The following is a 27,956-nucleotide window of genomic DNA, read 5'->3' on the forward strand; positions in this document are numbered from 1 at the left end:
CAAAATCTGGTGAACATATTGGCATCCCAAGGCCCCTGTTTTTAATCAACTTTAATAAAAGAATAACTTTTACGAGATCATGTAGAACCCTGTGGTCTGTTGACATGCTTCTGATGACACTTTATGGAGGTTTTATGTCTTTGTTCTATATTATAACAAAACGAAGCCTTCCTTTCCTACCCTGCAAGGGTAGGCTACCAAAATGTAGAGATGACCAGAGACCCCTCCTTATGATTTGGGTTTAAATAATTTGATTAATTTTTTGGAAATATGTATCAAATGAAGCAAAATTACTTAGCTATCATACCCCATGAAGTATCTATTATCTGTGTGCAGGTTCAAGAAAGTCTCAAAACAATAATGGAAAAGCAATCTGTTTATTCGTGTACATGCACATAAACTGCCACTTTTATTTTTCATTACATTAAGCACAACTTTGAGACTAATGTACTTAAGTATGAAATGTCTTGCCTGCTGCAGTGGTCTAGTGTCACCCTGGCAACCAAGAAAATAAACCTTTCAAAAGAAAAAACTGCAACTGTTGCATTTTTACCCAAACCACGACCTCTTTTCTGAACCTAACCAAGTATCACAAGATCATACCGAGGTTTTTAAATGTACAAAACCCAACCATGTAGTTTTATTAAGAGGGTGTAAAAAATCTTTTCAAAAGGGGAAATTCTTCACCCTGTATACCTGGACACCATAGATATTAAACTTGTGTTCAGTTAAATTAAACTATGGGGGTCAAGTTTGGACAACTTTTGTTCAGAAGCACAAATTATTAGATTAAACTGGCTGTTTCATGAATTTGGTGACAAATTTGGACAAATCTGTCACAAAATTAGGCCCCCCCTAGGGAGTTAATCCGACCATGCTTCTCAGAACTAAATTGGAGCCTGTGCAGTTGTTTCAGCCTCTTCTGTATCAGTATATTATTATATTATTCCCACAGGAGCATGTCATCAAATGTATTTAAGTAGTCTCTTCGCAGAGTATGGCAGCATGCCCAGATCACTCCACAATGAGAAAACCCGGTCAGTTCCCAGAATAGAAATCCCATTTCAGTGCCAGACTTGAACGAAACTCTCCCTGAGGTCTCCACAGCGCAGAAACCGGGTGTGAGGTCTGTCGAGAAAAAAGGTATGCATACTGGTTTGTGACTACCGCTAGCCTTAACACTTTAATTAGTCGGCATCCGCCTTCTCTGTCGTCGCCCTCCTCCGCGTGCTTTCACCTGTTGGTGCCGACAAACCGCTCGCGCTCATCTGTCATTATTTTTCTTTTTGCTGGGAAGGGACTGAATCAAACCAGGTGAGGATTAAACACCAGAAAAAATGCGATAAAGTGAGCGTCGGTTTAACAGAGACAGCAGCTGGCGAGGTCAAAGTAACGCTGACAGTACCTGAAAGTGAAACAGCGTTCAAAAAAAGTTTACTGAAGTGACTCTTCGCTGTTTTTTTCCCCCCTCTCGTGTTTTCCCTTCTGACTTAGTCCGGCTTTGTCACTATGCTATGACTCGTCAGAGGACCCGCATGTCTTGCTGAAGTTGGACCACGTTTATCAGGTAAGAGCCGTATTTTTGTTTTTGAATCGGTTTTGTTGTTTAACAGCAAGTCAGCAGACCTCTCCAGCACACAGTTTTTGCTCTTGGCAGAGAGCCTTAAGCAGGCTGTGTTTAAACCTCAATCTTGACATTACTGTGCTGTTACCAACTTACCAGCGACCATCTCTAGAGTATATAATCTCTCCACTCAGAACAAAAGAGAAATTAACAGTTTCCTCAAAGCAAAACTGTCCTCTTGCTTGAAACCTGGGCTGCGTTAATAAAATGATAGTGTTTCGTAATGTTTCATCCCACGCTTTGACTCACGTCTTATCTTTAAAAATATCCAAAGCAATGTCCTCTGAGATAAATTTCACAGAGTTTATATAAATTTCCCCTTTTTGTTTACAACGACCCGGGGATACCTCCCCTTTTATCGTTCCATCAGCACTCAAAGTAAACAGTGGGTGGGAGAGCGGGCTGAGGTGGGATTGTGAGGATTTGTTGTCTGGAGTCTTCTGCCTTTGGCTTTTACTCCCCAGTCTCAATCACACATGTTTTGTCTGAATGCACATTTGACAAATCTGTGTCTGAGCCCAGTGTCCCGGGTAGTCATTAAAGGATAACTCCTTGCATCACAGTTCCCACAGGTTTACTCAGACCAAAGTACTGCTGTGAATACAGTTGAACTTGCCTTGATGCCAGGAACTGAAACACAGTAGCAGATAAATCACAAGGGCCTTGAGAGATTTTCTCACATTATACCTTAATGCCTGCATTTGCTTTATACTTTGACTTTCTAATGTGTGGGTCTTATTTAAGGCAACAGTTAGATGGCTGTGTGGCTAAGAGAAAGCGTGCTTTCTGTTTGTGATATACAGTATTTTAGTTTGAGTGCAGCTGTGAACTTGCGACAAAGCTCAGGTGTTACTAGTAACGTCTTCTAATACACTGTGTGACAGTGATCACAAAATCAGGATTTTGAAAATGAGGATTCTTGCCATCATGACACGTGGGTTTCAAAATCCAAAATCTGTTTTTTTAAAGTCTGGCTAAAAGAAATGTAACATGACAATCATAATTTCATCAGTTTCTGCAGTAAAGTTTTAGTCTTACGAACACTCTAAAAACCGAGAAGAGTGGAAAATCCACATTTTGTTGGACACATGAGTTTTACTTTCCTTTTGTTTACTTATTGTAAATTACCAAAGCTTAGAACCAACTGATTGCCCAACTAACGGTTGCAGCACTACATTGAAGATGATGCATCAATATATTTTTCAACTTTTTATAATGTGCTCTCTCCTTCTCCTGATTTCAGCTGTTGTGTTTCAGTAAACAGAGGTTGACTTGTTGAAACTATCTTTAAGTGAGAAGAATAATGTTGACCTCTAAATAATATCCTGATTTAAAATAATTCACCATGTTTCTGCTCAGTTAGGGCTCATTACAAGCAGAAAAAACCCATATGAAAGTTCAGAAAACAAAACAATATTGGCTAAAAAAGCTAAATGGAAAGTTCATAATCTTGTCTGTTTATTTCTTATATTAGATAGATTCCTTTATTGTTTAGAGAGCTTATATTAGATATCTTTTATCCCTCAAACACAGTATTTGAAGTACTCGCAACAATACTTTGTCATAGTGTTGGCACTGGATTAAAGCATTTAAAATTGAGCCCATACTTGGCTACAGAAACCACTTATCTGTTTGTTCTACTTTGTTTTTTTCTGATCTCGAAGCCAAGTTCTGAAGAAGAGCCTTGCATTTTCATTCTCTAGGATGCCTCGCACAATCTGGAAAGTACGAATGACAACTGAAACTAATTTTAAAAAAGCTTCATCTTGTCAAGTTCCCATTGCCATCACTAAAAAATATCTAAACCTGACATTAGCTGGTCAAGAAATTTTCCACTGGAATGTGTAAACAACAGTGGTTCTGCAGTGAGATTTCCAGTAACAGTTGCTTTTCCCAGTTTTTTTTTCTTCTCTAGTCAGCCCATTTTTCATAAGTGAAATACATAATTCAGATGCAGAAGTCTATGTTGTTGTTGTTTTTAGCTGCATCACTGCTTTTGTTATATGCGTTGCCAACCCAGGTGTCAGGCAGGATAGACCGCTCCACACTTAACAGCTGGGTGACGGCCAGGACTGCTTTCACCTGCTCTTCCTGCTCAGAAACTTGTGTGGCGATGACAGCTTTCGGGTCCTCTGTGCTGAGCCAGCAGGAGCCATATGCAGCAGATCCAGAGATTGCTGCAGTCATCCACAGGATTCACTCTGTTAAATTTCAGTAGGCTTTTGGCCCAAATGTCCACAAATACTTTTTCCTCTGCTTCATGAAGGCTAATGAGTGTGCATAAACATTTAAAATGTGCATTGCACACATATAAAGCAGTACCTATTGCACTCTGGCTGAAGCCAGCACTGGAACACTAAACAAAAGATTTTCCAACCAAAATTCATTCTTCTAAAATGAGACCATCACTTTAAGTGTTTTTTTTGTTGTTGTTTTTTCCTTTGCTGCGAGCCAGAGAGTGTAGCAGGGCCAGTGCGAGTAAGTGGTAAAAAGTGGGACTTCTGTGCTTACATTTTTGACAATAAAATAGGAAATTTATTTTTGTTCTCTGGAAACCTTCTATGAATAAGATAGTGATGTAATGATGTCAGGCTTGCCATTGAGCAGAACCCTATAAGGTCTGGTGATTTGGACTGTGTGATCGAAGCCACAGCCTGTAATTGTGGCTAATAAAAAGAATATGTGACTTGTCCTAATAGGTCGCAAGGCTTAATGGCTGGTTTTGATGTTTTTCCTTCGAAAGATGAGAGACAGCAACTAACTGGAGAAGCCTTTTATGATGGCCATTGAACATGCACTTCTGATTTGTGTCATGCCAATGTACAAGACGCTACCATGCAGTGTAAAGTCACAGTGTATGTATATTTTGGAAAGCCAAACTGATTTTATAACTTACAGATCCTTTAAATGGACAGAATTAATGATGTTTTTGAGTTTAAATTTTAAAAGTATTGCTTCTTCTTAATTGTTCTGCTCTAAAAACTTGCACAGGTAGGTGTTTTGATCATACCCAGTTTAGTATATAAAATCCTATAAATTCCCTACAGTTGTTGTTTGCCTGGGCAAATATTAACTGCTGAAAATCAAACTGTCACTGTATAAGCTGGGTCAGCTCCTACTCATTCAAAAGGATCTGGCTTCTCAGTTTTTTTTAATTGTGTCTGTAAAATTAGTTTGAAGCTGATGCACTTTTATCGCTCAGACCTGCATTGTTATACTATTATGAATGAACTGAGTGAGTTCACCTCTAAGCCTTCCTCGTGTGGATTAATTTGGCATTGTAAGCTACCCTGCTCTATACGAGGCACTTTAGCTCACATGCTGCTCATGTGACGTTTTAAACTATAGCTCTCCTGCATTGAACACACAGTGACAGGCTGTAATCAGCATTCACACCCACACAGGGCATGCCATGGTCAGAGCTCTTTTGTCCTGAACAGCTAGTGGAATATTGCTCTTGTCAGTGTTGACTTTATGGTTTTGTGCACACTGTGGTTATCCCCATACTTTTCGTTAGCCACTTACTAATGAGGGGTCCGGATGAGGACAAGGTCATTTTGGAGTGTTATTGGAATGAATTGTAAACCTGTCACAGGCAGCTCTGAGTTTAGAGTCAAAATGAACAAATGGTTTTCCTCCACACTATGTACTGTATTCAGTTCCTTAGAACCATCAAAAAGGAATCAAACTCCTATTACCTCTGTGCTCCGTGTTCCTCCTGCAGTTGATGGATGCACAGCTTTTGTGCTGTTCCTGGCCAGACTCCATAGGCTAAGGCCTGACAACCACTCCCCTGCAAGCACCCACCCTTGAACCAAGTCCATGAAGCTCTGGGGTGGAGCAATGATAACCCTATGGCAGGCCGATTAGTAGTTGACCTTGACTACTTCTTCCTAAGGTTGTTTTTTTTTTTCCCCCCCTGAATGCCTCTTAGTCTGGGCACACCTAAGACCAATTTAGACCTTACTGGGGGGCAAATTGCCCCAGAAAACATAGCTCCTGGGATCAAGCAAGTACGCCAACCCCTCCCCCACGATAAGATGGCAATTAACGGATGGAGCTTAATCATTAGGAAAGGGTAAAGTTGCTACTACTCCATGTCAAAAGGAGCTAGTTGAGGTAATTCAAACATCTGACTTGGATGCCTGCTGGACACCTCCTATATGTGGTGTTTTGGGCATGTGTCTGTTCCAGGCAGAAGGCCCTGGAACAGACACAGACATAATCTCTCCACACAAGATATGGTGGGGTAATTATGTGTCTCAGCATGCTTGGGAATGCCTCAGTGTACCCTAGAATGAGTTAAAGGAGGTGGCTGCTTATACACCTGAACCCCGATAAGGAGGAGAGGGAGGAATAGCGTCATTCAGTTTCTTTTCAATTGTTACATTCAGTTTTAACCATAAAGCTCCACTTCATAATGACAGTCACTTAGGGCACTTTACATGTCAGATAAATCTTACATTATTATTATGGAGAGAAATCCAGCAAACCTACTAAATATGATCCAAAGCTGAAACAGAAAACATACAAGCCAGTCATTTTGTTGCACTGACACATGCACATAGTAGAAGGTCTTACTGACAGACATAGCTCTCCCCGTTTTATTAAGCTGTTGGTATTACAGTTCTTAAAGGTTCAGTTTATGTCGTGACTCTGATTGAGCCAATAATAAAGTAGCACATGTGTGTAAAATGTGTGTATACGTAGTGAACGTGTAACTTCCAAGGGGAGGTGTGGGGATCTTTTCAGTCCCTGTTTTGGTGGTGGGGTTGGGAGGATCCCTTTACAGGAAGAAATCTTGAGCAGAACCCTGGGTGGCCTCCAGTCTCGGCTGAATTGAAGAATAAGCAAAAGAAAAAATATTCCAGTTTCAGGAACAGATTATTTGAATTTAGATAAGGTTAGCTTTTGTTTGTTAAACCAGTGGGTCAGAGGCATACATTTTATTCTTCAATTTACACGTCACGTGGAGCATTATTGATTTCAACATTATATAATATCAACTTTGACTCATTTACAGTTTGATTAAAACAGCACTTATGACATCATCAGGTTACCTTGGCTCCGGCTTTCAGACTTAATGAGAAACTCCACAGATTGTTACAAGCAAAGTCTCCTACAACTCACTGGGAGTGCTTCTGCATACACAGACAAGTTGTATAAAAGCTTTTGTGGCTCCAGAGGGAGCTGTGCAAAGTCTGATAAATATCTTCAAGTAATGTGCTGTGAGTCAGCATTGGTTGGGATTGAAGGAGTGCAGGATTGGAAAGGTGTGAGCTCACCAGTTTTCCGTGACCTCCTTATCTCCGCTTAAGTCTTGTAGCTCAAGGCTGTGTTAGCTGCTTCCAGCATACAGGAGCACACACATACCAAAACTGCTATAAGTTCTTGAAATTACAGGCAGTGGCAGCAAATGAAATGTTCCAGAAAAAATCCAATTTGCTGGTTAGTCATGAATCGGGACACAAACCCACATACTGACTCACTTCTGTTTGGATAAGCTGGGATCAAACGAAGTGAGAAGCATCACAGTAAAAGAGCAAGATAAAACTTTTCTGAAGTGAACACACATGCTGTGTGAGATAAAGTGACACGAGTAGCATTTTTCTCATGTCTGCTTGATATGTTGTCGAACAGGCATAACCCCTTCACACTGTTTGTGTTGTGGTGAATCAGATATTGGCTATAAATGATCTGTGACTGATACTTTGCACCGATAGAAGTTAACGTATATGATCAGGCCGATTTCTGAGGGTTACGTTTTTGTTTTTGCTCTGGGGATTCCTTACATAACACGCACGCACACACACACTCACACATACACACACGATCCCACTTGATCCTGAACTGCATCTCCGGTCATTCTCTCTTTCTCTGGCATCTTATTCTCCAGAGGCGCTCCCCTCCCCGTAATCAAGTCCAATTATTTTGGGCACAAAACTCTGCTTTGTTCTTTGATCTGCCTTTCAGGCAGAGCTTTGCTCCCCCTTTTTTTTACTGTCTCGCTCCATCTTGTTTCATTAGTGTTTCTTTTGCCTTTTTGATTGTTTTATTTACACAAACCACCGTGTTAATATGGAGGCCTGGACTTTACTCCTGTATGTCTTGGCTCTAGCATTGATAGGGTATCTTGCTGGACTTTAGTTAGAGGTCAAACACTTGCACTAATGTTTGTTTGGATTATGATGTAATTCACTGTGACGCTCTCCCTGTCCTGTTTTCCCTGAAATTGACAGCTTTCACTGAATATCAGAGGATCAGAGAGCGAGGACCCAACTTTTTACACATTAACTTTCTCTCTTTGTGTGTTACTGTAATTGCCCGAACTATGATACAAAGCATACTGTCTTAATTCTTTTTGCTTGCATTTTTACTCCTGTTTACTCCTATTTAGTGGCCAAATAATTTATGTAGTCCAGTCTAATATAGGATACATATTTCTTTTATGGTGCCTCTAATGTTCAGGGTTTTGTTTTGTTTTTTTTACATTTCATCAATCTGGGGCCTGTTCTTCGTACCGCGCTAAGTGAGTTAGCTGGATGAGATTGTTGACGATTTCGCGTGATCCTGGATTGTTCGGTTCCCCGAAGCCCATCCAGGACTTGCTGTCATAGCAACAGAGCCGTAAGCGTAAACCTGCTGGGGAGCAGGTTTACTTTATGTAAACAGGATTAGATCGCGGCCACGCAGGTATGTCCGCGTCATTCATACGAAAGCAACAGCGATATTCCACCACTGTTTCACCATAAATAAATAACATCAATGTAACTAAAGATAATGCAGCACTTGATCCTTTTATTGATTTCATACAGATACATACAGGTCATTCCCTAAAAAAGGGAAATGTACTATTAACATTCTATTACATGTATGTGATTATTACAGATGTAATTCATATTTCAGAGTAGTAATTGTAAATTACTTCGTGTAATCAAGATGAGAGACCACGGCTATAAAAGCGAAGGTGGATTTGGGAAGCCTGTCGCAGTCATATCCTGTCCGTTTACGCGAGCAACCCATTGCGGAAGGTGCAAGATTGATGAGGAGAGTTTTCAGAATTCAGCGTATATTGCGGGACAGACAGGATCCTTTAGCTCAGCGCGACAGTGTGCTCATTGAGAGATATCGATTTTCCCGTGAGGGTATTATTCACTTAACCAACTTGTTGACGAGGGGGTGCAGGACCACCACCTGTCTTTTTTTTTTGCTCTGCCCTTTTCTTGGTTGCTGTTATGAACAAACAAACAGAGTATTCCAGGGTCTCTTTCCAAGAGACGACAAGCAATATAAGTGATAAATATTACCATTCTGTAGAATATTCTTATATTTCACTTTTACTTGTTCCCATGTTCTAGTGGGTCCTGTTGTGGCTCTAATGTGAAAGGGGATATAATATAACATATTATAATATAATATAATGTAATATAATATTGGATAATATGGTGTGATATGATAAATCTACCCTACCGCCTACTGGTGTTGGCCAGAGGGGCCGATGGCGCAATATGGCAGCCTGGCTTCTGTCAGTCTGCCCCAGGGCAGCTGTGGCTACAACCGTAGCTGCCTCCACCAGTGTGTGAATGTGAGAGTGAATGAATAGTGGCATTGTAAAGTGCTTTGGGTGCCTTGAAAAGCGCTATATCAATCCACTCCATTATTATTGTTATTATTGAATTACTTACGAGTTTGATTTGTCAGCAACTTTCTGCCAGCCCTCTCTCCTTGCTTTTGCAGCCTTTGCAGTGTTCCCTTGCGTTTTAATTAAACTCTGAAACTCCTGAAATCCCTCACTCAAGAGTTCTTGCTCTGCTGCCGAAAAATACCGAGCGCGCTCCTTCGACATTTTCGCCGACCAATCAAAGGGTTGCCGATCAATGTTTCTACTATCGATGCGTAGCCCCTGTTGGGCCACCCAGTGATCTCACATTACTTCATCCAGCTATACTAATCGTCAACAACAGGTGTGTTCGGGGAACCGGAATAGCGAGCTCAGAGTTAGCGCGATGATTTGGTCTTGGATGTTTCATTTGATCTTGGATGTAGTAAGCGACGTACGAAGCACAGGGCCCAGGTCTTGAATGAGGTGTTGTGCAAGACTCATTATGGTGATAGGTGCTTGTAGGTATTCTAGGCTGATACGTATGTTTAAAGCAACAATTTGAACAAAATCTAAAACTAATATGTTTTTAAATTATTATTATATTTCTGTTATTTAATACTGTACCATTTCAGGAAATGTTTAAAATAACTTAAGTGTGTTAAATTGTTTTAGCTCGTCACAACAGCTAATTGTCAGCCACTGACACCAGCATATTCCGCCTGATTTGATTACAGACCAGTGTCAGCCAAAAAAGATATGTCGGTGGATCTTTGGGTGTTTGTAATACTCTTGCCCACCCTTGTCCTGGGGTTATCAGGACATAGTTATCCTGTCCTGACAAATGCTGAATCACTATCTTAATAGATGACTTCATTAGTGAATAAACTGTTTAATTATTCAATATTGTTACATAAAATTAATTAGAAATGTTTGTGTAATCAAGCATATGCACATAATATTACAAAAATATTAATATTAATTAACTTTCAATCTATGTCAAAGTTTTGTTACTTTGCTTAGTTGTCTGGACCTCCTTTCATTGGGCTGCTGGTTCTTGGTGTTTTTATTTGTTTGTTTTTCTGTTTTCATGTAAAATGTATGTTGTTATTATTATTTTTTAATAGCTTCTGTCTCGTGGGAGCCTATATATCAGTGTCATACTGTAAACTGTGACTGCACAGGAAAAATAACACACGTCACAGACCATTAATAGTCCTCAGTCACATTTCTCCTTTAGGTACCAGACGTGGTAAAATATCACTCCTGAAACGGAAAGTGCAGTTTCAGCTTGTTTTAGGGAAATACCCTGTATACATACCCCATCAAAAGATAACGCTCAAATTTATTTGTGTTTCCTCCACAGACCACTCTACATTCTTAAAAAGGTAGATGAGTCACAGTGATCCAGTCTTTATTTTAAAGGTGCAAATTCTACTCTTTCACTGTCAAGACGTAACATGTTTGTTGTATGAACATTATTGTAATCTATAGCCACATGTAGGACACATCAGCTTTTTTTCCATCCATTATATCACTAGAAATGAGATGTGCCACCCCCTTGCTGTTCTCTGCTGCTCTCTGTCCATGCCTTTTCATCCCTCCCCAGTGCCCCCCCCCCCCCCCCCCCCCCCTCTCTCTGGATGTCAGTGTGCCAGTGGTTGTTTGGAAGCTCTCGCTCATATCTTGGCTTAAATTTATCTCTACTTTTGCTCAGCGTGCATTCCCTGCAACCTAATAAGGTCTGCATGGAGGGAAAGGAAGAGGGCACAGAGGGCGAGAGAAGATGGTGGGAAAAGGTTGGACAATAGTAATCAAAAGTATTTTCCCACAAATTTGTTTTGGCCTGTGCACACATGGGTGTTTCTGCTAGGGTTTGTTTGTGCGTGTGTGTAGAGAGAGAGAGACCACAAAGATGAGGGTGAAAGCACAAAACATAATGAAGAGATTAGGATATTGTAGGCTGACATGTTCCTAAGCTCTTTGATGTAGCACATCATATGCTCTGTACGTAACAATATTTTCTTCAGTAAATCCACATGAATGTGACAGAGAAGATAAAGTACAATATAACAGTACTTCAAAGCCTTTTCTGATCTTGCTCCTTTCAAATTGTAATTGATGACCATTGAAGCTACAGCAGAACATACTGTTGTTTATCACGCTTGTGTCTACACACGCTGATAGTCCTTCGCTAAGAGAGAGATCCTGAAACCCAACCACAAACCACCACGCATATAGGATATTAACTCCGCTCTTTCACTTCCACTCTTCAAAGCAAGGTGTTTTCACAGACTGTTTTCTGGAAGCTGGAGGGGATTTCTCTGCTTATGCTGCTTTATTCAACCATCCTATCCCCTCAGCAAACTGTCACCTGATCCCTCACACACCTTCAGCCATGCAGCATATTAGATTACTACAATACTCACTAAAGTCAACCAGACACCCCTCCAACCCCACACTCTCCAGCTCTCATTTACTCCCTCCTCTGTTTCAGACTATAGAAATGCCCCAACACAATATGGAAAACTCCAGGAGTCAGTGGCAGCAGGGTCTGCGGCCTCCGTGGATCACCAGAATGACTGAAGGTCAGAGTCCCGCCTCCTCAGGGGCAGAGTCTGACACAGAAAGTAGCAGCGCAGAGAACGAGAAGGTGAGGGAGAGGAAGCTGTCTATGGTGGTGATGTAGTCATTTGTTAGACCTTTTAATTCTGGTTAAAACAATGAATCATCATTGCTGGTCTGAGCCCTTCCCAGCCTAACAGCCTGCATGTGGTCACTCTGTCTGCTCATTCTTTTTCCTGCTTTCTGTCAGACCTCCATTAAAAAGTTGGAGGTGGGTTCACTGAGGGTCCTGCCATCACCCTCCGTGCTCCAACAGCGAATCACAGAGATCGAACAGCAGAAGGAAGAGCTAAACATTGAGGTGAGCATGTCACATGATCTGGACAAAAACGTTATGTCACCGTGCAAAAAAACTGCTGGATAAAGTCGCTGAAGAGCTGATAGGGTTAACATGTTATTCCAGTTATTTGATTGAGAAAATTGACTTGGAATTATCAGATCAATTGCGAAACTTGTAAAAGTGGTTTTGATGTTTCTGCTGATGCATGCACATTGAAATTGCAGCGCCGTTTCCAAACTCCACTACAGTCACGATAAAGGAATGCTTAACTCTGACTTGCATAAGGTCAGGTCAGTATGATTCACCTCGGTCGCGTCTTCTACCCTCTTAGCTGCAGCTGGAGATTGCTTTGCTACAAGGAGAGCTGCAGACAGAGAAGGACCGGCTGCACAAACACACGCAGAAGCTGAAGGATCTACAGGAGGAGGCCGGGCAAAGAGAGAAGCACAAACACACAGACAGACAAAAGGTAAAAGATACATGTGATATTATCTAATACAGTTTTAGTATTTTTTTTTCTTTTTAAATACTTAAAACTTGGCAGATGTTATGGGTTTTTTTTTTTTAACCCCTAACCTCCAATGCCACACCTTCATATTTCAAGCCCTCCTAGACTTCGAGTGTCTTAGTGCAGGACTTACACCCCCAGAAGAAACTGGCATGTAGGCTCAGTAATGTGCAGCTAAAGTCAACACAAGATCGTGTCAGTGATAAGTCAGCTCCCATGCATTAACCGTTAGATGTCAAACATGTGACATGTTTTCAAGATAAATATATCCAGCCCTCATTGTAAACAAAGGTTAATAGACCTGTTGCTCTTGTTTCTTTTCAGGCAGAGTTTTTGTTTTGCATTTCAGTTTTTTGCTCGCTCTTTTCTAACTCTCTGTAAATGCAGGAACGAGAGAATCTGGAAGAGGAGCGACGCAGGGTGGAGGAGCTGAAGAGTAGGTGCAAAGAAAAAGAGAAACTGATCCCAAGTCAGCCAGAAAGTCAGCGAGAACAGCTAATGCTGCAGCTACAGAAGGCGAGTAGGACATTTTCAGCATGGGTGGAGGATGACAGTTACAGTTAGTCATTTGGGTGATCCACAGTGTTCTTTTTTTTTTTTCTTTCTTCAATCAAAACATCTGCAAAACCAACAGAGCCAGCATCATTGTCATTTCATCTACAATGATGATTCTTCAAAATATGTTAAACACAAACACAAAACTGACCAGCGGGCTTTAGCCAGATAAGATTCCTTGAAGTTGTGGTAATCAAACGTCTGTTTCCTACTTTAGGGTGTGGGTTGTAAATCATTTTTAAAAACTGTATGCTCAAGATTTCCAGTACCACCCAAAAACACATCTGGGTCTTTTCTGTTTTCTGTTTTTAAACATCTAATCCTGCCTTTTTTTAAATATAGAGAGACACAAAAACATCCCAATGGTTGTGTCTCGATGGCAGTTATCTAGATAAAACATAAAACTGCAGCTAATGCTCGGTGTGCTGTTTTGATATATCACAGATACAAGGTGTGTTGACAGCGCTGAGTCTTGCACATAATATTGTCTTGAATACAGTGAGTGATTGTTCAGTACCTGTTCAACCTGAAGTGCTAATGTTTACCCACACCTAAACAAAACACAGGATGTGTGTTTTGCCTGTGAATGTAACAGAACAAGATGAGAAACCTTTTTGTTTAAATCGCATTGTTTAATGACAGGTTTAGTGTTGTCCGGTAGCTGGTTCCTTTCTGTGGTAACTTGTCGGATTTATTTGGAAAGGGCTTCTAGAAAACAGGTTTTTCACAAGTTGCTTCACAGAAAAAAAGCTGCATACATGCACACAAACAGGACCTAAGTACGTGTTGCACAGCACTAAGAGAGCAGGCATTCCAGTGAGGCCGTTGAGTGTTTCAATAGGCAGTGAAGCATTGAATTTTGTGCTTATACTGGAAGTGTGCCTCCGGTTGCCAAACCTTGAGAATAATGAAGCGCTTAAGTTCACTTAACTTTTTGTCCACATAAGTACGTACTCAAGTCTTTTGATTGTACACTAAAAAGTTTGAGTCACAACAAGATGTTTGAGAAGTATTGTGAGATCATGATAATAAAGAAATACAAATAACCTGGAGATTATAAATAAGCTAATTTGGCATTTGTGAGTAGCAGCATTGTGCCAGCAATTGTCAGTTTGATATTACTAGCTGTGTAATAAAAGGTGTTAAACTACTTCTCAAAGGAAGTGTAGCATTGTCGATTGATTTCTCTCTAGTAAACTCTTTTGTCATGTAAAGTGACGATGGAACGAGGCTTGCCAAACTTTAAAAAGTTCTGCACAAAGTTAAAAATATCTCCGTAAGAGCATGAATCAACCTTTAAAGGTGACCATACTCATACATGGATCTGCACAAAAAAAATCCAGTAAAGAGTTCACTCTTATTTATGTTATTATTATTATTATAATCTTGATTGGTGTATTAAATAAGGGTGCTAACAGTGCTAACATCTGGATGTGTGGGGGGTTATTGTTTTAAGCATATAAGTAGAAAAACCAGTGACTGGACTGCATAAAACAGAACGATGGAATGTTTCCATCAATCAACCAGTCAATTCATTCAGTAGTTATTGTTGTACTAAATTCAAATTTTATTTGTCACGTACACAGTCATACACAGTACGATATGTAGTGAAATGCTTGAGTGCCAAAGGCATTGTTTTGTATCTTCCCTCCATCCATTCACTTTTGATTTTCCCACATAAATTTCTTGGGGATGTTACATTCATAAACCTTCTCTTAGGCTCCAGAACAAGACACATTTTAGCAAGCAGTTCACAATAAAAAAGCACCTTTATTTACACAATATTTTTTTTTTGTCTTCATTGCAGGAGAAGGAGGCGATGGAGGCATCAGTTCGGGCCTTTGAGGATTGGGAGTTTAATTTTCTGGAGCGAGAGACCGGCATTGTTGAAGAGGATGAGAGCAAATGCAAGGAGAGAGAGAGTGAAGGAGAGCTTGAAAAGGAAATCTCATGCCAGAAGCTTTTGGTCAACGTTGCACAGGTAAACAGCGCGTCTTTGAGATAGTTTTTGAGACAGTTACACAGCTGCTCCTTGAAGTGTTATCAGGGTCACATGCTTTTTTTTCAGTGTTTACTCTCACATAAATTCCGCATCAGTGCAGACATGTGATGTCATACTTGTGCATACAATAAGTGGATGAAATGATAGGAACAGCTAACACTTGAATATATACCAGTACAACAGTTTTCCAAAAGATCTATAGAAACAGGACCCAGTTCTTTTTGATCACAGTCTGGACAGTCTCCATGCTTCTTTTAGAGACACATAAAGATTGTGGGTTTTTTTTTTCTAAAATGTGTTGCACCATGCTCCTAGCTTTTGCTGAAATCTGTTTTCCTCTTTTTGAGAGTTAAAATGAGGAGAAGACCGACCAGAAAGTGAACAGAAGAACCACAAACCTCCAACAATAATCACAGAGTTGTTGGCATCAAACAACAAAGTGATAAATCTGACTCGGATAGCATTTCAGGGCTGTTGCACTTTAAAAGTGAAATTAATCACCACATTAGATGGGTTGTTCTGCTGTACACATAACCTCTCTTTGCAGTTACAGTTCATGCTTGTTTTTATGTATTTAAGGCTTGTTCTTCTTCTTTCGGCACGAGCTTGTACTCTTTACCTCAAAACGTCACCTTGATTATGTCGCACAGCGCTATACAAGAAGCTTAATCAGGCCACCATGAGTGAAAAATTATAGAGCAAAACACATGGAAGCAAAAGAGGAGAGATGATTAGGAGAGTCTGAAAAGATTAAAGAAGATGAGGAGATATGGAAAAAGAAGGGTTGCACAATCCTGACTGAAAGATAATATTGTCGACTAAAAATGCTTGAAATCATGCTTATTTGTGAGGGTATTTTTTAAGAGATTAGCTATTCTGCCCTTGAGCAACATTAAACCAACAAAACTCTTCAGATCAGGATTCCCATGGCAGTTTCAAAAGATCTGTAACATGTTGGCACTTGAATTTAAATTTAATTGTTCAACTGACACGTTGGGTGTGCATACTCTTATTTATGGACTGGGGTGACCGTGGCTCAGGGGGATGGGAAGCGTATCTGTAACCGGAAGGTCACCTGTTTGATCCCTGGGCTCTCTGTCCTGGTCGTTGTGTTCTTGGGCAAGACACTTTACTTACCGCCTACTGGTGTTGGCCAGAGAGGCCGATGGCGCGATATGGCAGCCTCGCTTCTGTCAGTCTGCCCCAGGGCAGCTGTGGCTACAACTGTAGCTGCCTCCACCAGTGTGTGTATGTGAGAGTGAATGAATAGTGGAATTGTAAAGCGCTTTGGGTGCCTTGGAAAGCGCTATATAAATGCAATCCATTATTATTTTTTTAATTTCTAATTCAGTAACTGAACTTTGGAAACCAGCAGTCTGTATGTGGACTTCACCTTAATTCAGGGGTGGGCAATTCCAGGCCTCGAGGGCCGGTGTCCTGCAGGTTTTAGAATCACATGATTAGTTCGTTACCAGGCCTCTGGAGAACTTCAGGACATGTCGAGGAGCTAATTTAGCCATTTAAATCAGCTGTGTTGGTTCAAGGACACATCTAAAACCTGCAGGGACACTGGCCCTCGAGGCCTGGAGTTGCCCACCCCTGCCTTAATTCCTAGTGCAATTTTTTTTCTGTGTTGTCAGGTCATTTTTCTATCATGGTTGGGTGCTGCTTATTCTGAGCTAAATGTTCAGACCCCAGTAATGATCTCATGCTGATTTTAGCAGGCAGCATGTGCTTCGTAATATAACCTGATGATGACACTAACTGAAAACTCATCCTGACTAGCCAAACTGTGTGCCAGAGTGGCGTTAACGTGATTAACGATCTTATGCCTCATTTAGAAGTCTTCTATACTCTGAATAGTCTCACTCTCTCACAGATTATGTCCAATATTTTTTTTATAAAAGGAAAGAAACGCACCAATTACACAGAATGACACAAAAACAACATTGCTGACATTCTAAGTCAGAGGATCACCAAAGAGGGATTAATGCTCTTGGGAAATTTTTTTTTTTGCATGTCAGTAATTGCTGAGATATTTCAAAGTGAACCAACCAAACATGACATGCTAGGATAGCTAAAAGAACTAAACTTAAATTCTTAATAGTTTGTTACTTTGTACACCGGTAGTCTTGACTTACATTTCAATGCTGGCTGTTCCAAAAAGCTGTTCTTCCTTCCAACATTTACAATTCCATAAACATAGATGATGAAAATAATGTTCAATTGTTTCTCAATTAGCTTCAGAATGTAGGAGGAGGAGCGCAGCCCCGGAGATGAAGGCTGGGATTGTGTGAGAGGGATGCTAGTTGACTCAGCTGCACTGTGGCCTCGATGCACATGACATCTCTCACTCTTACTGCCCTAAAGTGGTGATTTTATATCAGCCATATATTCATTGAAGTTGCTTCTCCAGTCCTGCTCTCCTGTGTCAGTCTTGTGCCTCTCATTAACTTGCAAAATGGCCATTTGATTTGCATTGTGTCTCGGCTGAAGAGATGGACTCAGCTTAGTGACCTGTATTTACTCACAGCGACATACGCACTGTCACATCGGGGGATATTTACTCAATATTACATCACAGCATAATGAAAAGATAAGGTAAACTCAGAACAGCTACATGAATCAGCTACAGCACGTGATATTATCTCGGAGGACAGGAAGCCATATCCAGTCCGCACTGATGGGAATGATTGTCTGAATTTTCAGGAGCAAGTCCAACGGTTAGAGAGACAGCTGCGGGACATGGAAAAGGAGAAAGAGAGAGAGATGAATGCCTTGAGGAAAGAGAAGAGGGAGCTCATACACACCCAAATGGTATGTGGGATTTGTCATACTGTGGGTTTTACTAACTTTTGGTCTTTATTTAACTGGTGTAGTTTCTATTGCGATGGCCACATTTGTTAGTTCTGTTACTTTTCTGTTTTACCAATCTGTTTATTTCTTTTTTGTGTTGTCTGTTCTTGATGTTTCATATGCTGGAAGCAGTATTTGATTATTTGGTTAAGGCACAGCAGGCAGCTAGCTCCTCCTAATGACGGTGGCTGTATTTGAATTTTTTACATTTGACATCGTCATGCCTCTAATTCTTGGTGGCATAGATTCCACAACGTGCTTGAAACACCCCATATAGAGATGGCATCATCATACAGCTACAGCAGATTTTACACTATTACAGTACCAGCAGCCTGAGCCACTGATACAATGCAGGATGGATCCATGCTTTCATGTTATTTACACCAAATTTTGATCCCACCATCCCACAATCTCAGCAGAAATCAAGACCCAGCAGGCCAGCAACAGTTTTCTAATTTTCTGAAATTTTCTAATTAAGAATCTTATGATGAGTGTTTGTTATACAAAGTATAGTGAACGAGGTAAACCGGGAAGTGAGTTCAGATATGAGTTAAATGGTTTTTTAAGCAGCACAGAATCTGTCTGCAGATTTCAGTTCATAGTGACAAACCTGCAGAGGGCTATCATATGACCCTACAGATCCCCTCATTGCTTTAATATCTTTCAACTGCTGCAAATGAACAGGTTATTCATTCTAACGTACTTGTCTACATAAAGCCAATAAGCATTATCTGTCTGAAAAGGTCTAAAAATAACTTTAAAACCTGTTCGGGGGGGAAGCCCTGAGCTGGTGTCCCACTACTACTACTGAATTTGTATAACATTTGTATAGGTTACCACATTGGCATTCACTTGACTTGTATGGATGGTGGGCCAACTGCCAAACCTCCCAGACTTGTTAAAGGGTAGAAATTCAAACCCACATCTACTCCTGACAGTTTCTACAAATTCACCTTAACAGTTGGGCTTCCACCTCGTACAGACAAAGCCTACACTTTTCAGGCAGTTTTTGGTTCACTTGCACCATTCTCATCAGCCTTATTTCAAGCAGCAGCAGGCACTAAATAAAGCCTAGGCAAACTGTGGATTAACTGCTTAGAACCAAGCAGCAGAGAAAGTTGGTGGCTAGTTAATGATTGAAGTAGAGAATTTAACAGATTAAAGAAAACATATTAACACCGTGAGGCAATAAAGAGAAAAACAAAGTTACACGAGAGTCAATATTATTGTACAGAGAAGATTGACTCCAGATAAATGCTGCTGTTGCAGTAGCATAAACCTATATATTAAGTTAGGTATTAAAAACCTGAAACAAATTAACCAACCTCTATTACTGGTTACAGTTCCTTAAGTGCATAAATATGTTTTTATTCAATCTGAGCACAACTTAACAAAGATCAAAAGAGTTGCACTGCTAGCAAAACTAAAGCTGGATCCAAATCTCTAAATCACTTGTGAGTAGTGAAAGATTTCCGAAAGTCTAACATGTGTCCATGACCCGTTTCTTTCTTTTCAGTTCAGTTTCGTGAAACATCTATCCAGCTCTGAGTATAGTCCACGCTGTCATGTGTTATGTGTTTTCATTGTCAGTCAGTGGCTTCCATTTAATCGGAGTTATGATTGCACCAGTAAAAAAAAAAAAAAAAGAGCAGGAGACAAGATCTGGATGAGTAAAAGGGAAAATGAGACAAGCAGAGGGAGGAGGCGAGAGTGAGCGAGGAAGGGAGAGAGAAAGAGAGAGAGCAAGAGAGAGCGAGATTAACTCAGACTAAAAGGAGGGAGGGAAAGGGGTAGAGAGGGAGGAGTAAGCAACGTGAGGGAGGGTGCTGCAGTTGTGAATGTGTGGATGTCTGAGAGAGAGAGAAGGCAAGCTGGGAGAAGTTTCACATCCTTGCAGCGATTGGTAAGTAAAATGACTGCACTCGAGTTGATTTGTGTGACTGAGGGTCTTTAAAATAGCGTCCGTCATGAAACTGGATTAATGTGAAGTTCATCAGCTGTTGTAAATAAGAGAGGGGACTGAAAAAGGGAGGGCAGAAGGGAGTGGCAGTACAGAGGAGGAGAGAGGGAGAAGCAGTGTCAGACAACATGGCCAAGTGTGTATGACTTTAATATGACTGCATGCAGGATGTGGTTTGCTTGTCACAGATGTGTTGGGAATTTTAGTGCTCTGAGCTGTTTGTGTATTTGTATATTTATTTGTGAAAACAGTTGGATTGTATTGTGTCAAGAAAGCTTTTGAATATTTATCAAATCCCTTAGAAAACAACACTGATGTATGTGCAGCAGATGTTTAACAGCCACACTTCTGCTGCCAGCATGTGCTGTTGTGCTGAGTAGTGAAAGAGGCGGACAAGGGTTAAACAGTGGACTGCATGTAGTGACTGAATTGCTCATGTGTTTGTGAGTCAAGCAGGGAGAGGGAGGGATAGAGGGGAAGATAGTGGAGCTGTGATAATTTTTTAACTCATTACAATCCCTCCTGGAAGTTTTAATTCTCAGGCAGATGTGGTATGTTGAGAATGTGTTTTGCTTTACGGTTACAGTTGGTGAAAATGAACAGATTGTATTTGTACCCTGTAGCCAGTGTTGATCACAGATGCTTTACTGAGGTTTGGAATTTAAACCTGGCTTTCAAACAGGTTCGCAAAGACAAGAAGCCGCTCACCGACTGGTCTGACATCACCAGCTCAGCTCCCTGCATGATGTCTCTTTCTCCTCTGACGGTTCACAAGCCTCCGCAGGTATGCAGCTTGTCACACAGGTTTGGTTTTTTGTTTCTGCAACAGTTAATGTCATCATTTGGTCTAATGTCATAATTGACATTTGTGCTTTAATTCAATTACTGATTTCCAAAACATGTGCTGATAGCTAGCAGAAAGATCTGAGATGACAGTGTCTGTGTTTTGAATGTACTTTAAGCACACTGTCTTTTTATTTTTTAGGATCCAAGCAAAGAAGGTGTCAGTCTGCCCAGGAGACGAAGCTCGCATCGCAATAACAGACTAAACGACAGGCCGGTGTCAGCACAAGGTGAGTCCAATTTTTCTACCTCACTTTGTCCTCCTGATTGCTCAGGCTGAGATGTTTGTGATATAGAACAATAAACATGTTCTCTCTGCACCCTTGTGCTCATTTTGTCTGGTCTGTTTGCTCAGTTCCCTCCCTTTTAGTCAAATCAAAGGCGTGTCAGTAGAGTTGGCAGGTCGTTATTACATTGGTTTTGCCTGTGCGGACCAGATGAGCCTGAGAATCATCCATATACTTAAGCCTTAAATCTCCCCAGTAGTATCTGTTTTTCACATGCCCATCTATCTGTCATTAAATAGTAGCCGGATCTTCAGGGTCATGTCACGTCTTGTCAGGAGTTTGCTCTTCTTCTTAATCCTCTAAGTCTCTTCCTGAAAATCATATCTGACTCTTCTTGTATGTAAAATATAAAATGAGTGAGTTAACATTTTGATACCACATGACGGATTTCTCTCATGCCGAATCTTATAAAAAGCTATTTATGCTGACCAATGCATGTTGTTCTCACATGTCTCTTTTTATTTCCTTCCACTTTCAGTGCTGGTAAGGATGCATCCTGACAGCCAGGCCCCAGAGGCTTTCACATCCCCTGTCCTGTCCCATAGACTGAGCAATGGGCATAGCAGTGGGCATGGCAATGGGCACAGACCTGGGGCCAGCAATGGTGGTGGAGTCCTAACTCCATGTAATAGTACAACAAGCTCTCGTGCTGCCAGGTCAGTGTCTTCACTTTTTAAAAAGCAAATGGGGTTCTTTAATGCATTTTTCAACGTTCATGTACTAGGTAATTATATTCACATGCAACCAGAATGGATTTTAATTGCTATTCTTTTGGCCCACTGAGTGGAGAAATGTAGCATGTGAAGGGTTTTTGCGCCATAATTCACATTTTTAATACAAAAAATATGTATATATATAATTTGACACTATTAATTAGTGGGTCCTGGTTTGTGGTCATCAAGTATATTTTCAGACACACAAGGCACTATAACCACTTGGCATCAGGTTGCTCCATGACCACAGTTTCTGTTTGTTATGTCTTTACTATAGCAGATAAAACCATTTTTGATAAATTAGGATACTTTCAAACACATTGTGGCAGCAAAGTGCAACAAGAAACCCTCTTAATCAGGCCAAAATTGCACGAACACACAATATAAACCACGTTGGGTGTAAAATCAAAGTGGGAGCAACCGCATTTTGCTATTAACTATTTTCCCACGGCTGTTGTTTTGTTTTCTATCCATATTAGATTCAGTAATTGGTTGAGCATTTTTACTATATTGCATTATAAATTTTTCCAGTTGGAATAATGGTCAAAGGATGGATTTCAGATTGGGCCAAAATGACCAGATTATTTTATGTTTTTTGGCTTATTAGCAACACACGTTGTGAACTTGCATACAACAGCAGCAACAGTTGAAGGCGTACTTTGTTGTGTTACTGGAAGTAAATGGGTGTAGGGCTGTCTGTTAATGATAAAACATTTGCAAATGAACATGGGGCTTGCGCAGCAGCAGAAGATAAGGTTAGGTGTCGGTTGAGGTGATTGCACTGGTGTTACAAGTCTGTTCATTGAATAGTATTGGACATACTACATGATGGGTTTCAGGAATACTTCATGATGTAGCACATGTCATGATTTGGCCTTTTGCATTGTCGCATCCTGTTAAACACTAGCTCAATCTTTGCTGATGATAAGCTTGAGTCTGGTTGATTATGCTTCATATGTCCATTTAATTCTACTGATAACTTGTTAAACAAATACAGCTAATTGGATCATTTTCTAAAGAATATTTTTTTTATTTAAACTAACTGTATAAAGCTTTTGTACTCAATTATATTATTACTTTTTTCTTACAGTCCATGCCTTTTGGATCTCATTGAGATTGAGAAGAAACTGAGGGAAGCCAAAGCAGAGAGAGAGAGGCTGCTCAGAGAGCGGGTGAGTCACCTGCTGTGGGAAACACTCGCTGACACCTCTAATCATCAGCGACACACTGAATTAGATACGCCTGTCTGATTACTGACATCCACTCAGCTCCAGGAAAGTAGACAGCAGATGTTTGGAGTTTTGTAATGCATGTTTGTAGCACTGGCAGTTGGAGAGACTAAAAAATGTGCATGCATATGAGAGTTTCGGAGAATTTCAAAAAAGGAATGGGAGGATTTAGAGTGTAACTCTGATTTCAGTTTCCTTTATGCTTTTGCATGCATACCTCCAGCTGGGTTAAACCAGTGTCGCTTCCGTCTTACTGTGTTACCTTGGAAATGGTTTGGATAATAATTTGTTTTGATGTGCGTGTGAACTCAGGAAGATCAGCAACGGTTGCTGTTAGAGGAGAGAAGACAAAGAGAGCTTAATTGTTCCAGAACAGAACCACCAGAACCAGAGACCCCACAAAGACCAGAGCCAGAACCTGAAGAGCAACAACGGGTCATCTCTTCCCCAAACTCCTCTGAGGTATGAATGAAATTCAAACTATAAGTTAGTGAAAAATATTTTGTTTTCCTTGTAAAATGATTAAACCTAATGCAACAGACACGCATATGTAGTCCTTTTAATCCATGTATTCTCGATGTTCTTGTCGAGACCTGATGCTGACATTACCCACAATACAAGGAGTTTCCACGAAACTCTAACGCGGGATTATTAGATTAGTTTTGGGAATTGTTGCCTCACAGTAAGAGGTTAGAATCCACCAACTGGCTGCAGCCTTTCTGTGTGCAGTTTACATGTTCTCCCCGTGTTTGCGTGTGTTCTCTCCGGGTACCCTGACTCCTTCCCTGATAAGGAGAAGCAGAAGCGAATGGATAAAATGTTTCTATGGCGGTACCAAAAGACAATGCAAGCTTTGACGCTTATGTCACCTGTTTTGTTGTTATTCTGTTTCATTTTTCATGATTTTATAACTAACTGACTTCCAGCATCTTTAACCAAGACATTTACATTTTTATCATCTCATCCCTGGGGTTTGGGGACCCAAAACAAGTGTAACCACTATAAACTCCAATAGGAACTGGTCAGTTTATCATGGTAAATTGACTGTTTGTTTTTTTCAAGCTTCTTTAAAGTCCATTTGTCTTCCAGCAGCGTAGCCTGCCCCTCTTCCTCTCTCCAAACTTTGACCTGAGGGCCCATGTGGAGTCTCTGGGTCATGGAGTGACTGGCTGCACGGAACTGCGGCTGACGTCTCGACGCTGTGCGGGTTTCCTGACCAAACGAGGGGGGAGGGTCAAAACCTGGAAGAAGAGATGGTTCCTGTTTGACATGGACCACAGACGACTAGCCTACTATACAGGTTAGACTGGTTGGAGGGGTGTGCTCGCTGACTCTGTGTTTGCCTCTTTGTTTGAATGAACCTTTCTCTGTCACGCTAGGAGGTGGTCAGACTTATTATAAGATTACATCACATCAAAGTTTTTATTCTAAACATTTTTTTAAAAATTTTTCTTACGTTTTATTGTGCTTTGAAGAAAGAACAAGGAATTATTATTTTTTTTAAATTCACATTGACTTAAATATTCAATATTAATGTTCTAAAATTCCTTTTTTGCCTTTGCTGCAGACTGTGATGAAAGGAAGCTAAAGGGAGTCATTTATTTCCAAGCAATAGAGGAAGTTTACTACGACCATCTACGAACAGGCACCTCTGTGAGTTCTCATATTTTACACAACTGGACTTTAAATAAATCTGAAGTTTTTCATGTGTTCCTGAGCACAGACCTTGGATCAGAAGGGCAACAGTTTGTAAATGTAGCTTAAACTGCACTGGACTCATTTTGTAGAGGTTCTAAAGTCATTTCTTGACATGTCATCCAGTCATAAATCCGCCAAAACACTTTCAAAAAATATTTCTAGAATCTCTTTACAGAATGTTTTCAGGACCAATATTTATAATGATTATTAAATATATTACAATAGCGCAGAGAGGAAGTCCAATAAATATTTTCTTTCTCCTGAAACGTACAGTTAACACAAACAAAACAACTCAAGTAGAATTAAGATGACTATCACAGGTACACACATGTGCGTTTGAGTTTATTGTAGTATGTAAACCAGTTACAAAATTTGTTTTGCTACCTTATATTTCCAAATAGTTTTGTTTATATGATATGACCTGATACATGTACCATCATATTTGAATAGACTAGAAATCAAAGGTAGGTTGTTGGTAACATTAGTACTGCTTAGTAAGACTTTTATTTGGTGCTCACAGGCATCTTCTAAGAAAGTAATAGTGTCAACCCTCTTACTTACAGTGACCTTATTCACCATGTAGGAATAAATGAGGAAAAGAAAATCCTCAGGGAAATAGTTTGTGGTCAGAAGATCCTGTTCTTTTCTTAGTTGTGTGAAACAGGTGATTATCAGTCTGCACTTATACAACAAATAGAGGCTAAGTTAATGCTGCAAGACAGAAATGAGAAAGATGGTTAAAAAGTACAAACATTATTGTAACATTAATCTCTTATTACCAGACTTTTGTTCTGCTGGGCAGCGGTTTTACTCGGATATACACTACCAGTGAAAAGTTTGGACACACCTTCTCATTTAATGGTATCTATCTATACAGATAGAGAGATAGATCTAGCAAAGAAAAAAAATGATAAATAACTCTAAATATACCTTGCATTTTAGATTCTTGATAGAAGCCACTGTTTGCTTTGTTGACAGTGCTGAAAACCCTTGACCTTCTCTCATTGAGCTTCATGATCACCTGGAATGGTTTTCAGTTCACAGGTGTGCCTTGTCAGGGTTCATTTGTGGAATTTCTTGCCTTCTTAATAGGCTTGTGTTGTGCAGAAATTAGGTTGGTACGCAGCTGACAGCCCTATTTGGTTCTTGCCATGATTCTAATAGTTGTCAATCAGCTAAGTAAAGGGAAACAACAGGAAGATAGGAAGACTAAGAGTCACCTCTGCTGCTGAGGATAAATTCATCTGAGTCACCAGCCTCAGAAATCGCAAGTTAATGAAAAGCAATGAGCACAAGATATTTTTTTGGACCAAGAAACACAAGGAATGGACATTAGACCAGTGAAAATCTGTGCTTTGGTCTGATGAGTCCAAATTTGAGATCTTTGATTCCACCCGCTGTGTCTTTGTGCAACGCAGAAAAGCTGAACGGATGTTCTCTACATGCATGGTTCCCACCATGAAGCTTGGAGGAGGTGGTGTGATGGTGTGGGTATGTTTTGCTGGTGGCACTGTTGGGAATTTATTCAAAATTGAAGGCACACTGAAACGGCATGGCAACCACAGCGTCCTGCAGTGACATGCCATCACATCCAGTCTGCGTTTAGTTGGACCATCATTTATTTTTCATCAGAACAATGACCCCAAAAACACCTTTGGGCTGTGTAAAGACTATTTGACAAAGAAGGAGAGTGATGGAGTGCTGCGCCACATGGCCTGGTCTCCACAGTCACCTGATATAAAGCCAATCGAGATGGTTCAGAATGAGATGTACCACAGAGTGAAAGCAAAATGACCAACAAGTGCTCAGCATGTCTGGGAACTCCTTCAAGACTGTTGGAAAATCATTTCAGATGACTTATGAAGCTCATCGAGAGAATGCCAAACGTGTGCAAAGCAGCAATCAAAGCAAAGGGGGGCTGTTTTGGAGAATATATAATTCTTTTTTTGCTTGCTACATAATTCCACGTGTTCATTCATAGTTTTGATGCCTTCAGTGAGAATCTGCAATGCAAATAGTCGTGAAAATAAAGAAGAACGATTAAACTAGAAGGTGTGTCCAAAATGACTGGTATATCTTAACAAACAAAACAAAAAAAACATTACCACTAAGCAAAAAAAAGCTGCTTCTTCATCAGCTGATGACGGTTTCATTGTCTGTGCCTTCTTTTTAGTCACCACGGCCCAGTCTGACGTTCTGTGTGAAGACATATGACCGTCTGTTCTTTCTGGTGGCTTCCAGTGCAGTGTCCATGCGGATTTGGATGGATGTTATTGTCACAGCAACAGACGAGCATAGTCGTTATTAACTTTTGAATTTACAATCCTTGCTTCTAGGCAGGCAGCGCAAGAGGGCTGTGTTTCCCTCTCTGCTGTCTAAGGTCTGATTTTGTTGAAGATCCACCTCAGGAGCTCATTCTATACCTGGACTCATGAATATGTGAATAAAGTGCACGAGATACAGATGTGGTTAAACTGAGTTGTGGAAACTGTTACTGACAGAGTGATTGATGGCGACAGAGGTTCACCAGCTGCAATCCACAAGCAGCTTCACTCAGCAGCTTGCACAATGGGTGTCTGTTACTGGGAGGTGTTAAGCTGAGTTTTACCTCCCTCTCCTGGTCACAATCCAGCATTACAAGAATGATGTACACTACGCAATAATACACTACAGCAGGTGGTGAACATAATAACAACTCCTGTGCAATACTATGCATTCCACTGTAACAGTCCAAAAATAAGTGCACTTAAATTAGACTGTCAGAGGCACGTCGAGGTTAAACACTGTGACCGTTTTGTGTTGTAATATGTTTTGGATTGCTTTATATTGTCAGATGTTCCCATTAAAATGTCCAAATTTCTCTCAGTTTTTATTGAAGATGCATTGTAAATGACATTTTTTAAATTATTTATTATTCAGAAATTTTTATGGGTTTGATTTTCATATAAATGAAGACATACACTGTTATGCACTATTAAAATTTTATTCATAAAAAAAAGTTTTATCTGCATTTATTCATAATAAACTTTTTATTGTAAGATGGTTGCAATAATAAATAATTCTGACGAATGAATGTGGAAGTTACAGATATGATCCAGTTTGTCATCTTCTTGTCATCATCTTCTTTCGGCTGCTCCCTTTAATGGCTGCCACAGCAGATCATCTGGCTCCATGTC

The 27,956-nt window shown here is 40.3% G+C and overlaps 1 protein-coding gene across 8 annotated transcripts; it reads left to right on the forward strand.

The window, feature by feature from the left end:
- Positions 1–1,171: 1,171 nt before the first annotated feature.
- phldb3 (pleckstrin homology-like domain, family B, member 3) lies at positions 1,172–27,816 on the forward strand (the record flags this gene model as incomplete). Of its 8 annotated transcripts, none has more annotated exons than XM_080895616.1 (18): positions 1,172–1,314; positions 1,495–1,567; positions 10,591–10,649; positions 10,942–11,023; positions 11,722–11,877; positions 12,040–12,150; positions 12,461–12,598; positions 13,025–13,153; positions 15,000–15,173; positions 17,904–18,011; positions 20,693–20,794; positions 20,996–21,083; positions 21,619–21,796; positions 22,944–23,025; positions 23,395–23,544; positions 24,175–24,382; positions 24,650–24,735; positions 26,954–27,816. In XM_080895616.1, 15 exons carry the CDS (start codon positions 10,973–10,975, stop codon positions 27,086–27,088), a joined length of 1,896 nt encoding a protein of 631 aa, XP_080751742.1. In that variant the 3' UTR covers positions 27,089–27,816. The 8 variants fall into 8 exon arrangements, with proteins under 8 accessions (XP_080751742.1, XP_080751740.1, XP_080751743.1 ...); XM_080895614.1 differs by having other exon boundaries at positions 1,173–1,314; positions 24,172–24,382; positions 26,954–27,812; XM_080895617.1 differs by lacking the exon at positions 10,942–11,023 and having other exon boundaries at positions 1,173–1,314; positions 24,172–24,382; positions 26,954–27,812.
- Between the last annotated feature and the right edge of the window lie 140 nt (positions 27,817–27,956).

The sequence above is a fragment of the Rhamphochromis sp. 'chilingali' genome (assembly GCF_963969265.1).
Source record: "Rhamphochromis sp. 'chilingali' genome assembly, chromosome: 11".
NCBI lineage: Eukaryota > Metazoa > Chordata > Actinopteri > Cichliformes > Cichlidae > Rhamphochromis > Rhamphochromis sp. 'chilingali'.